Here is a 12,408-nt window from a genome sequence, read left to right as displayed (position 1 = left end):
CCACAATCAAAATAGTGTGTTATAAGAAAACGTCAAAAAATCAGTGGTGCCAGATTATGCATATATATTTATAATCTACAATAAAAAATAAATACCAGGGAATTAAGAATTTATCGCATTTGGCCGAAAAGTTAGGTACCACAACAGACCAGTGGTCTAACTTAACCTAAAGAAATGTTGCTACCACCTCTAAAAATATGTTAAAAGAAAGGTATTTCGACACTAGAGAATGCTCAGCGGGAGTTTATATTGGGCACTAATGAAAATATTGAAATTTATTTGTTTGTAATGTCTGTTGTTTAAATTCCTTAAAGACACAAATTTTTATATTTCGTTGTCGACAATAAACATATATTTAGTTTTTAAATGACTTTTAATTTCGTATTCCTTTTTTCATATGCAATAAAAATCGAACATATACACTCGTTATAGGCCCTGGTCAACCCTTTTTAATCCACATATCAAAAGCGAGTTGTTTCCACAAGTTTTCCAGTTTTCGCTAAATAAAGAAGTTCTTGTATTTTTAATTGTAGCATCGCTCGTATGTGCGGTTCCCTAACATTGGCCAATTGTAAACCAATACTTTCACCAAACACTTGACACTCGCGCATTTCAGAAGGTGCTAAGCCAATCGGTACGGCTTGCAATTGATTTGGATGAACAATGGTAATGGGTGTTTGATTAACAAGTGGTGGGACGGCAGATTGTGGCGGTTGTGGTGTTTGCGGTTGTAGAGGTGGTGCGTGTATTATATTTGGAATGGGCATTGTTGCGGCAGAAGTAGACGATATGATGGGATCATTTTGTATGGCATTTATTGAAACTTGGCTATGAGGTTCTATATCTGCCCTTGTAGCTTCTACATTTATAGAAATTGGTGGAACACCAATAGACGAGCAGACACGCTTCCGTTGAACGCGAAAAGATGTATCCGGCTTAACATTAGCGTGAGGTGGATTCTAAAATGCAATAGGTTATTTCGTATAAAATCAAAACTTAAAAGAAGTAATTTTTTTACCATTTCATCATTTGGGTTGGCGAGCGCAACAGTTTCTGGTTTTGAATTTTGACGTTGAATAGCTGTTTTTGACTCGTTAGTTGATATTGTATCCAGTTGTCTTGTTGGGGAAGGGCTAACCGCTTCAGATTTCATCATAGACCTTCTGCTCCTTTTTCTGCTATTGGCATTAGTCTAAAAACAAAAATATTTTAAAAACTGCAATTTATTTTTTTAACTTACTTACATTTGTTATAGCTTTAGCATCATCTATTCCATTTTCTAAAGCACTTGTTTTAACATTAACTGTTGAATCGCCAAGTGTCAGTTTGGAATCTGCCTCGTTTGCTTCCGACCATATCTCGTCTTCGTTAGTTACCTCACATACAGATTCACAAAACAATGATGGCACAACACGTTCCTGCCCCTCTTGGTATGCATCCAAGTCATCAGATGCCGTTAATGCCTCCTTGAAAATATCATAATACTCCCACGCAATTAAAGACTGCATACCACTATCTTCCTTCAATCTATTCTTCTTATAAGTTTGCAGCATATTTCGATATTTCAAATCACAGACTTCCGCAGTTAATGAAAAGTCGCACAAACCTTGCCGTCTCATTTCAGTGGCAATCTCAGACCACAGTTCTTTTTTCTGTCTAATACGTTGTTGGAACTCTAGTTGCCTTTCAAAACGCAATTGCAGCATAACTCGTGTGCATTCTGGTGTCCACCGGGTTTGCGCTTGAGGCGATTGTATCTCCCAATTTTCACCGGTTTCGTTGCAGTCTGCGGCTTCAGAGTCACCATTTTCTTCGAATTGTGGTTCAGTTTTGTTTCGCTTTGATTTCATTTTATATCCCTTAAGGTATTTAAGTGATCTAGTTATTTTTTTCTTTAATTTATGAGTTTTAAATCATTTGCGGAAAATCTGCATTCACCATCGATACCAAAATTCACGATTTGCTTCAATCAACTTTCGTTTGCTTTTTCCTTTTTTATCAACTGTTGCCAAACAACAGCCAACCTATGCAAAAACAACAAAAGTAAGCACACCAAAATGCACCACCATTAAGCGCTATTGCTTTCAACTGTGTTGCCACCATTTTGGTGAATCTGTCAGCAACGAAACGCAAATCGAACATCGTTTTTCAAAACACCGCACAATCGATTTAGCATATTGCTTTGGTGCAAGGGCAGCGGTTGTATTGGTCGACGATTTGACAAACTCAGCATTGCAACAACAAATATGTATAAATCCGAGACGAAAACCAGATGACAACAAACCAGAAAAAATATGTACATATACTATGTATATGCGTGTGTCATATAAGTAACCCAGTAATGAAAAATCGCAGTATCTGTTGGAAAACATTAATTAAGTTTAGGTATTATATATATATACTTATATATTAGTATGACGAAGTGAGTTGATTTAGTCATGTTCCTTTGCATTTGCGCGAACTATGTAGTTCCTCCGTTTTTAAGATACCGATTTAAAATTTTGTACAAGTTCTTTTCTCGCCAAGAAGCTGCTCATTTGTCAGAATCGCCTATATCGGACCACTTACCACACCATATAGCTGCACAAACTGAACAATCGGAAACAAGTGCTTGCATAGAAAGTTTTTCATTTGATATGATCTTAGACAATGCTGCATTTTTCGAAGAAATTTTTCAGATCGGATCGCTATAGAGTACACTATTGTAGGACTCCCAGAGGGAGTCTAGTGCCTAGACTTTACTGAAATTATGGAGGGAACACTTCTCCAACCTGCGAAAGCATAACGACATGGTGAACTCGATTCTCCAATCGATGACGATGAAGAAGACGTTGCATTTCCCGACCATGAAGAAGTTCGAATAGCAATTATACGTCTGAAGAATATCGAAGCGGCGGGAGCCGATGGATTGCCGGTCGAGCTATTCAAACACGGCGGCGAAGAACTGATAAGGATGCATCAGTTGATGTGTGTACTGCTAGCGTACGCGTTTTGCTACTTTAGACTGAGTAGGCAATTGAGAAGTAAAGTCCTCTCTCGACGAACAAAAACTAAACTCTACAAGACACTCATAATTACCGGTCTGCTATGTGGTGCAGAGCCATGGACGATGACAACATCTGATAAGCTTGCGTTACGAGTTTTCGAGAGAAAAATTCTGTGGAAGAACCATAGTTAAGCGAATCAAGAGACAGCGGCTACGCTGGCTAGGTCATGTTGTCCGAATGTTGTAAACCCGGCTATAACCGCGCAAGCGATGTCTACGCTAATAAAGAAGAAGTACTATATTTTTGTTACGACTTTGTGTGAAAGCGGGTAGGTCCGGAGTTTTAGAAAAAGAAAAAATCGCAATATCGGTTGGTAATTCAGCTACATTCTTTAGAAAATTGTTATTGTTGATCTAGAAAAGAACGACAGAAACAATTTCCAACTCCCAAAGCAACAGTTTCCATGGTTAACATAAATGTATGATGATCTCTTTGAATCGAGAGTGTTGTCAAAAGGGCATTTTTTATAACCTTTGTCAATGGGAAACATAAATTTTGAGATAATTTGGTTTTTTGGGATATTTTTCAGATTTCTTCGGACAAACGCTATTATGTCGGCGATTTGACCTTGTTTTGATCGACAACTGTAAGTGTTAATTTGCCAAATAATTTGAGGCTATCAACTCAAGTCTAGACAACTTAAGTCCTTGGCGGGATAAATAGCCAAACTATTCGTTCGGGCTACGCTTTCTGTCGGGAGAACGGATTTCTTAATAAGTGATTTTTGCTTTAAGGGTCAAGAATATTAGAAGTAGCACTACCTCGACTTTGTACTAGTGCAAGATTGGACATCTAATTTGTTCCAATATTGTGGAAGTAACTGTTATGCGAACGATGTTAGCATTATAAGGATCCACAATTTAACATTAACATGACATTCATGTGTATTTATAACATACTTATGTATGTGTACATATGTTGATATGATTGTATATATTCAACTATAAATACCTGCAATATAGTAAATAGGGCACTGTAACCTTGTCCTATACAGTAACAGCAGTCACTGTCGTTAAAGCAATAATGGCTTTTGCAATCCATAGATATTAAGTCTGAAGATCATCGCTGCAAGAACCATTAAAAGACTTGAATAGTTGTCAGATTCTTTTTGTCACAAGTAGAAAATGTCTACTGCTTACAAAAATCCCCCAATGCGTTACAAGTGGACATACATTTACATATGTATGTACGCCTAGAAATATTTAACACACATATATTTAACACACATATACTTACATATACATACATATGTATGCTTTTCCATATACATATGCACTCGAATGAGAAATAAAATATAAAATCTAAAAGCCAGCTTTTCATGCGATTTCGATTTCTGATCCTCATGCATTACGATGCGCCGATTTCACTATAAAAGATGCGTCAACCTGTGCACCCAGATCAGTTCCGATTGCAATTTAGGAGTAAACAAATCACTTCTTAACGAATTCTGAACGTTGCCGCTCCAGCAAGTTCAACGTTTGAAAGGCGTTAATTAATTTATGAATTTGGTGGTAATTAATAGTGTAAACACTTAGTCGAAATATGGGGATTAACAGCGGAAAGGTAAACGAACACTTAAATGTATCAACAATAACAAGATGTCTAATAAAATTTTATATTTTTCGCATACAGTACCTTTTAATTGTTGGCCTCCTGTTGCTTGTTGGCCAATATAAAAGCGTTAGTGGGTATCCTCAAGCTGCTAAGGCTACTGCGCTGGCAAGCGCAGATGCGGTACGTTGTGTCCATTACATTTATGCCGAGCACATAATCTTTTACTAAAAGTATTAAATTTTTTAGCGATCCAGTGGTGACAACGCCGGTGCCCTTGCTGTGGCGTCTGCTGAGGCAGATGCCGATTTGAAGGGTTCGGAAACCTTTGGTTTTGGCTACTATCCGGGTGTGATTGGCGGTGGTGGTCTATATGGTCATGGCTTAGGTTATGGCGGCTATGGTTACGGCGGGCGCTGGGGTTATGGCGGCTACCACGGTTATGGCGGTTATGGTGGGTATGGTGGCTACGGAGGCGGTTATGGCGGTGGTTTCTATCGACGTCCCATTTATCCAGTGTGGGGTTGATAGTATTACTACAAGTATATAAATATCTGCTCATCATCAGTATTAAAGGCATCGCTTAACGGTTATGGTACTTACGTACATATATGTGTATATTACAAATATATTTTCTCTATATTAAAACTTTAAATAATGAGTGCTATAAAATGAATTACTACTTGAGCGCAGTTGGGGGCAAATAGAAATGGTTTGGTCCAATCTTGACAACAAGCCGCATTGTTACAACTTTTCCTTTTAAGTGCATTGAGATAAATCACTGAAAAATCAATACGTTCTCTATAAAATCAACTAAAAGGTTGAAAATATTTATGTACATTAAAATAGGGTCGAGAATGGGCTGACGACGCGGCACGTCCAGGACGAACATCAATGATCAACACTTATAGAAAAAAAAACAAGTGAGGAAGGGCTTAGTTCGGGTGAGATTTCATTATCCGTCATTTACATATTTTTCAAATACCGTATTTGTGTAAAGTTTTTTCCGCTATCATCATTGGTTCCTAATGTATATATTATACAGAGAAGGCATCTGAAGGAATTCAAAATAGCCTTACATTGGAAGAAGGCGTGGTTGTGAACCGATTTCACCTATATTTCGTACATGTCATTAGGGTGTTAAGAAAATATTATGTACCAAATTTCATTGAAATCGGTCTAATAGTTCCTGAGATATGGTTTTTGGTCCATAAGTGGGCGACGCCACGCCCATTTTCAATTTTTAAAAAAGCCTGGATGCAGCTTCCTTCTGCCATTTCTTCCGTAAAATTTAGTGTTTCTGACGTGTTTTGTTAGTCGGTTAAGGCACTTTTAGTGATTTTCAACATAACCTTTGTATGGGAGGTGGGCGTGGTTATTATCCGATTTCTTCCATTTTTGAACTGTATATGGAAATGCCTGAAGAAAACGACTCTGTAGAGTTTGGTTGACATAGCTATAGTAGTTTCCGAGATATGGGGCGGGGCCACGCCACTTTTCCAAATATGCCCCTCCCAAATGCGATCCCTTGTGCCAAATTTCACTTTAATATCTTTATTTATGGCTTAGTTATGACACTTTATAGGTTTTCGGTTTTCGCCATTTTGTGAGCGTGGCAGTGGGCCGATTTTGCCAATCTTCGAACTTAACCTTCTTATGGAGCCAAGAAATACGTGTACCAAGTTTCATCATGATATCTAAATTTTTACTCAAGTTACAGCTTGCACGGATGGACGGACAGACGGACGGACAGACAGTCATCCGGATTTCAACTCCACTCGTCACCCTGGTCACTTTGGTATATATAACCCTATATCTGACTCTTATAGTTTTAGGACTTACAAACAACCGTTATGTGAACAAAACTATAATACTCTCCTTAGCAACTTTGTTGCGAGAGTAGAATAAAGGAATTGGCGCTTGGGAATCGAAGATTAACAGCCAGCGATCTTACTGGCATCGTTGGTATATCGGAGGGATCAGTGAAAACCATTTTAAAAGATCATTTAGACCTAATAAAATTAAAAGAACTATTGTTTCCAAAATCACTTAATTTTTTCGAAAAACAGCGTCGCGTTAACGTCTGTGAAATAATGCTTTCCGACTACCAAGTTATCACGAAACGTCTTATTACTGCCGATGAGTCTTAGATCTATGCTTACGATCCAGAAACAGGCGATCAATCGGCCGATTATCGTGGCAATGGTGAGCCGAAGCGGAAATAACCACGTCAAAGCAGGTGAAAAATCAACGTTACGTTGGCAGTTTTATTCGATTATCGAATTCCTTCCGACCGGCCAAACTGTACAAGGAATACTATTTGAGTGTTATGCGTCGTTTGCGCAAAGCTATTCGTAAAAAGAGGCCGGAATTATGGGCCGACAACTCTCGATTTTGCACCACGACATTGATTCTTTGTGAGTTTTTCGCCAAATTTTCAGACAATATCGTGCCGCAACCACCGTATTCGCCTGATTTAGCTCCGACTTCTGGCTATTCAGCAAACGTTTGAGTTCGCTCCGGGGAAACCGTTTTGAGTCAATTGGCCCAAATGTATTGGGATCAAGGGGGATTACTTTGAGACGACATTGATTTTGAAGAATAAATTAAAAACTTTAAAATTATGAAGTATTAGTACTATACAATGGAATAACAAAATTTCATGTGCGGAATCTTTGCAAATGTTGGAAAAGGCTAACGGTGATTCGGTGGTACAAATTCCTCAAAGAGATTTCGTTGAAGACATGCCTCGTTCTGACCTCTCCAACTGATGAAAATCTTAAAAAAGTGAAGAATATGGTGCTTGCGAAACGTTAGGCAAGTATTAGAGATATGGCAAGAGAGCTCGACATCTCTTTCGAGTCCGTTCGAATGATTTTGGTGGATATTTTGGGTATGAAACGTGTTCTTGCTCGGCTTGCCCCGATAAACCCGAATTTTTTTTCAAACAGAGTACGATTGTTATCGAATTTAAACCCAAAAAGGCAAGGAATACCATGGATCAACCACCGTATTCACCAGATTTGGCTCCGTGTGATTTTTTTTGTTACCTAAACAGAAATTGCCGCTCCATGGAACCAGTTTTCAGTCGATCGAAGAGATAAAACAAAATTCGTTGAAGGAGTTGAAGGCCATCCCAAAAAGTGCTTCTGAAAAGTGTTTTGAGGACTGGAAAAATCGTTCTCATAAATGTGTTACATCTGGTGGGGATTACTTTAAAGGCGACCAAATAAATATTGATGGATCATTAAAAAATTTACATTTTATTTACAATTTCCTGGTACTTTTTTGTCACAAAAATTTCGGTTTGTAGGTGTGGCAATAGTTCGATTGCGCACAAATACATCTTTGAGATGTTTTGTTACACGTGCTTAAAGATTTATCAATTTTTGTTCAAATTATCGCTTGTTGGACAGACGGACGGCCGACAGACTTCCGGCAATCAATTCACTTCGCTATTGTTATCATTTTGATAATTGCAACTATATACGTATGGTACATAGGTGCCTTTTATAGTTCGGGATCCGAAAACAAAAACAAATTTGAGTAATCGAAATTCGCTTTATTGTTTTTCAAAATATTATTCATTAAGATCTGTACACTTTTGCATGCGTTTGAACCAATTTTCGAAGTACTTTTGCCATTCTGATTGAGGTATCTCCAAAACATGCCTTTCGAACGTATCAACCGCCTCTGCAGGTGTCGATAAACGTTGACCAATTTGTCTATTTTTTAAGGACGGAAATAAAAGTCATTCAAAGCCGAATTGATGATCGAATGGATGTTTCGAGTGCTGAAAAATGCAGTTGTTTCAGTCGATGTGTGAAATTTCGCATAGTCGTGGTGAAGAGTGGCTCGTCTTCGGCGGTTGGTTTTTCTGATTTCTCGAAAGACAACTGGCAAACAAATATTTTTGTATTACACAGAATTTACTGTTCTGCATTGTTCTAGTGGTATGGTTGCAAAATGTTCGGATTTTATATAACAGCAGGACAACATCTACTTGAAAATGCTTCGTGCGCGAACAACTTTTGTTGGATTCGGCTCATCTTGAAACATGCATGCAGTCGACTGGTCTTTACTTTCGGGCTCATACGCATAAATCCACGATTTATCACCTGTCACGATTTCATAGACATGTTTCGAAGCACAGCTGGCGTATTTTTTAACATTTCTGATGACGATCGAACAAATGTTGTGGGATCCAACTTGAATTGTTTTTACAGTCAAATGTCCATGCAATATTAAATGTATGCTAGTACCACTAATACTTGTAGTAGCCACTATCCTCACGGTAGGTCACATGACGATCTTGCAATATCTCTTCGCGCACATTATCAATAGTTTCCGGAACAGCAACAGATTTAGGACGACCTTCACGAAAGCCGTCTTGGAGTGATCTAGAACTTCGATTGATTTCACCATACCATCGATAAACACTGACCCTTGATGGAGCTTTATCGCCAAAAACTGAATTACGTTCATCGATGCACTGTTGCTGGGTAGATCCACGTCGAAAGTTGAGAAAAATAATCGCTCGAAAATTTTTGCAGTTTAATTGAATTTTTTGGCTGAGATGCATATTTCAAGTTACTGTAAGCAACGCAGATAACGCTCGTATGTCAAAACGTTCTGAGTAAGGATAACAACAAAAATGTCAAAATTTACGATAAAGTTGTGAGTTGCCAGATTGCAACACTAGGGCAACCAAATCCCGAAATATAAAAGGCAACCTACGTATTAGTGTATTTAAACATGTCAGAAGCAAAGCTCTAAGCGACATTTGATCGAATCATGCCTATCTTGCCGCTTTTGCAGTTTCTGTTTAATTAACGTTAGATTAGGATTAATTTTTTAGGGAATCAATTATCTTTTTTTAATCGTATATGACATATTTGTATGTATATATGTATATTTAAGGGGTGTATAAATGAAGGTCAAACAAACACCTAAAACTGAGGCTTAATCATTATCACGTTCCGGCATTTACGCTTCAATTTCGGCTTCAAAACCAGCAGGAACAACAACTACACCAAACACAGTTCGCGTTATCATTATAAATAAATGTTACTTTTTTTGATTGTTTCTTAAGTTTTTTTTTCTTCTCAAAAACAACGCGTTTATTATTGTTTTCATTGTTTTTTTAAGATGCACATATTATAATTCAATCAAATAGGCGAGAATATAATATTTTTAAACCCAGTGAGTGAATTTGCATGTCAGTTGATTCACAGTGTCTACTTGGTGGGTGAATATTTTATGTCGGCCAATGTGGATCGGATCATGCCGACAAAATTCGTACAGGATAATAGTCGTCCGTCCGTCCAGCTGTCTGTCTGTATGTGTACTAGAGCAGGTCGATTTTTTTCTACAAAATCGCGTATGCGAGAAATATTCTACGGCTCATTCTGAACAACTTTGCCTCGGAGCCTAAGTGTCTCAAAACGGTTTCGAGCCACCGATTTTAAGACGAAGGAGATCGGATTAATCGGTTTTATGGGATATATAGGGATTGTCCGGAAAGTAATAGGACTGAAATATAAAAACTTTCAAAATAGGCTTCTTCTGCGTCAATGCAGCGCCGCCAGCGAGATTTCCAAGCATTGAAGGCGCCACGGAAGACATTCTCTGGAAAAGCCTTGGGAGCCGAGTTGCATGCTGCTTGGATCCCCTCTGTCGTCTCAAAATGCTTGCCTTTCATCGGCCTTTTCAGGCATGGAAACAAAAAAAAAAGTCCGGGGAAGCCACATCTGGGCTGTAGGGCGGCTGCAGAAGCGTTGGCCTTGGTTAGGTAGCTGTTTGCAAGAAAAGCGGTGTGAACCGAGACGTTGTCGAGGTGCAACTTCCAACGGGCTGCGATGTCTTGTCGGACCCAGTTGACCGTTGGTTAGAGTCTCTTAGGACCTCCACGTAAAACTTGGCGTTAACGGTTTGTCCAAGATGAACAAATTCATGGTGAACGATGCCTTTGACGAAAGACAATGAGCATCGTTTTTACTTTGGATCTGCTCATTCATCAGCGATTTCTTCACAGTCCTCCAAAAAGGCCTGGTGCCACCGAAACACACCACTTCTTGCAAAAGCAAGATCTGGGTAAGCCTGCTTAATCATATCAAACGTCTGTGTCGCAGATTTAACGAGTTTAACACTGAATTTAATCGCGTTCTTCTGCTCTAACGAACGCTGTATTTTCGGCTTGCACTAAAACTGGCTCGAAACCGGTTTTGGATCTATAGTCTCTTAGGCAAAGTTGTTCAGAATTATCTGTAGAATATTTTCCGCATAAGTCATATTTCCGTCTTTTTGGCTCACTGTAAATCAACCCGCTTAATGTATGCGAACTATTGTCTCAGTTTTTGAGTTATTGATCTTGGATTTGTACATGTCTTTTTCAACTCAAGATCTTGTATGGAATTTCTTCTTACATGCCGAGATATCTTTACGAAGTTTAACATTGATTATTGTCCAAGGTAACGGAAAAAATCTCCGAAAAAGATTTTCCGAGCGGACCACTGTAACATACATATACATAGCTGTCATACAAACTGATCGATCAAAACCGAGAAAATGGAAAATTTTTCATTTGAGGAGATTATCATAAATTCGATAGCAACCGAAGTTCACAGTTTTTCTTGCTTTGTTTGTGCAGATCTCAAAAACTCTTAAATTCTCGAAAATTTTTTGATAATTGCAATGATTAACTGCGCATTGGGTTTAAAAAGTGCAATTATTTATTTTTTATATATACAAAAAAAAATTGTTCCCGTTTGAATGTAAAATTTCGTCATTTGTTATGGTTTTGTTATTTCGGCATTTCGCTGATAACCCACCAAACGTGTTTTCTATTTTTTGTTCATCCCAACAACTCCTCCACACAGGTATAAAAGCACCAAAAGTTCTTGAAATTTATTCAGTTTCATTGCAAGATTTAATAATTACACAAGTGACAATATCGCCTATTTGAAGAATGGCTAAGCTAATGGTAACAAATCCGTGTCGTTTTAATATGTACAAATTATTTACCGTTATACTTGTACTTTACAGATAATCCTCGCTGTTTGCGTTGCCTTAGCAATGGCGCATCCAGATGGTTATGGTGGTCGTGGAGGAATTGGTGGCGGTCAAGGTGGTTACGGTGGTGGTAGTCTAGGCGGACACGGTGGTGGTGGTGGTTACGGTGGCGGTGAAGGCGGCTTTGGTGGACAAAGCGGTGGTGGTTATGGTGGCGGTCTAGGCGGATATGGTGGACAAGGTGGTGGTAGTGGTTATGGCGGCAGACAAGGCGGACATGGTGGTGGTGGCAGTGGTGGTGGATACGGAGGTAGCGGCCGTGGTGGATATGGTGGCGGTGGCTACTAAAACTTTTCTAAGGCTATAAATCAATTGACGTATTAAAAGTATTCATAAAGAAAAAATAAAAACCGTTAAAAAAAGAATTTCTAGCTAATTTTGCTTATCATAAAATAGATAAAAGGAATTCCTGTTAGCTACATATACATGATGGCTGCCCAACGTATAGTTTCTTCAGAATTGTTAAATAAGCATAAAGTTTTGGTGAAACCAAATGTTCGATGCTCTCAGAAATTGTGAGAGAATAAGGTGCGTGAAATATTCCTCTGTCTATACAAAATGAGGTCTTGGAATCTAAGACTGGTATATAAAGGGTGATCCATTTCGAGGTCCCCTACTTTTTTAAAGAAAAAACACAGAAACTCTAAATTTAATGGGGATTGTTTATTATCATTCGAAAGAAAATTCTTTGTCATTTATTTTTTGAAGATTAATTATCTCTTCCAAATGTTGGCCGTGA

The 12,408-nt window shown here is 38.4% G+C and overlaps 2 protein-coding genes across 2 annotated transcripts; one reads left to right on the top strand and one right to left on the bottom strand.

The window, feature by feature from the left end:
• Positions 1-243: 243 nt before the first annotated feature.
• LOC120770847 lies at positions 244-2,190 on the bottom strand. Its single transcript, XM_040098449.1, has 3 exons — positions 1,245-2,190; positions 1,019-1,192; positions 244-959 (listed from the first exon to the last, which is right to left on the bottom strand). The coding sequence occupies exons 1-3, from the start codon at positions 1,848-1,850 to the stop codon at positions 462-464; spliced, it is 1,278 nt and encodes a 425-aa protein (XP_039954383.1). The 5' UTR covers positions 1,851-2,190; the 3' UTR covers positions 244-461.
• A 2,282-nt stretch (positions 2,191-4,472) lies between these two features.
• LOC120773132 (acanthoscurrin-2-like) lies at positions 4,473-11,957 on the top strand. Its single transcript, XM_040102127.1, has 4 exons — positions 4,473-4,610; positions 4,680-4,781; positions 4,848-5,088; positions 11,686-11,957. Exons 1-4 carry the CDS (start codon positions 4,590-4,592, stop codon positions 11,955-11,957), a joined length of 636 nt encoding a protein of 211 aa, XP_039958061.1. The 5' UTR covers positions 4,473-4,589.
• Positions 11,958-12,408: the final 451 nt, after the last annotated feature.

This window comes from Bactrocera tryoni, chromosome 3, assembly GCF_016617805.1.
Source record: "Bactrocera tryoni isolate S06 chromosome 3, CSIRO_BtryS06_freeze2, whole genome shotgun sequence".
NCBI lineage: Eukaryota > Metazoa > Arthropoda > Insecta > Diptera > Tephritidae > Bactrocera > Bactrocera tryoni.
Note: the sequence above shows the minus strand (reverse complement) of the source record. Positions and strands in the feature narration are given on the sequence as shown.

What these genes read in the sequence shown, in the direction of transcription:
- LOC120770847 (XM_040098449.1), bottom strand. Translation starts at nt 1,850, where the DNA reads ATGAAATCAAAGCGAAACAAAACTGAACCACAATTCGAAGAAAATGGT. An exon ending in ATGCTAAAGCTATAACAAAT is followed by an intron (nt 1,193 to 1,244) that starts GTAAGTAAGTTA and finishes TTTTGTTTTTAG; the next exon opens with ACTAATGCCAATAGCAGAAA. An exon ending in CCAACCCAAATGATGAAATG is followed by an intron (nt 960 to 1,018) that starts GTAAAAAAATTA and finishes ATTGCATTTTAG; the next exon opens with AATCCACCTCACGCTAATGT.
- LOC120773132 (XM_040102127.1), top strand. Translation starts at nt 4,590, where the DNA reads ATGGGGATTAACAGCGGAAAG. An exon ending in TGGGGATTAACAGCGGAAAG is followed by an intron (nt 4,611 to 4,679) that starts GTAAACGAACAC and finishes TTTCGCATACAG; the next exon opens with TACCTTTTAATTGTTGGCCT. An exon ending in CGGAGGCGGTTATGGCGGTG is followed by an intron (nt 5,089 to 11,685) that starts GTTTCTATCGAC and finishes TGGCGCATCCAG; the next exon opens with ATGGTTATGGTGGTCGTGGA.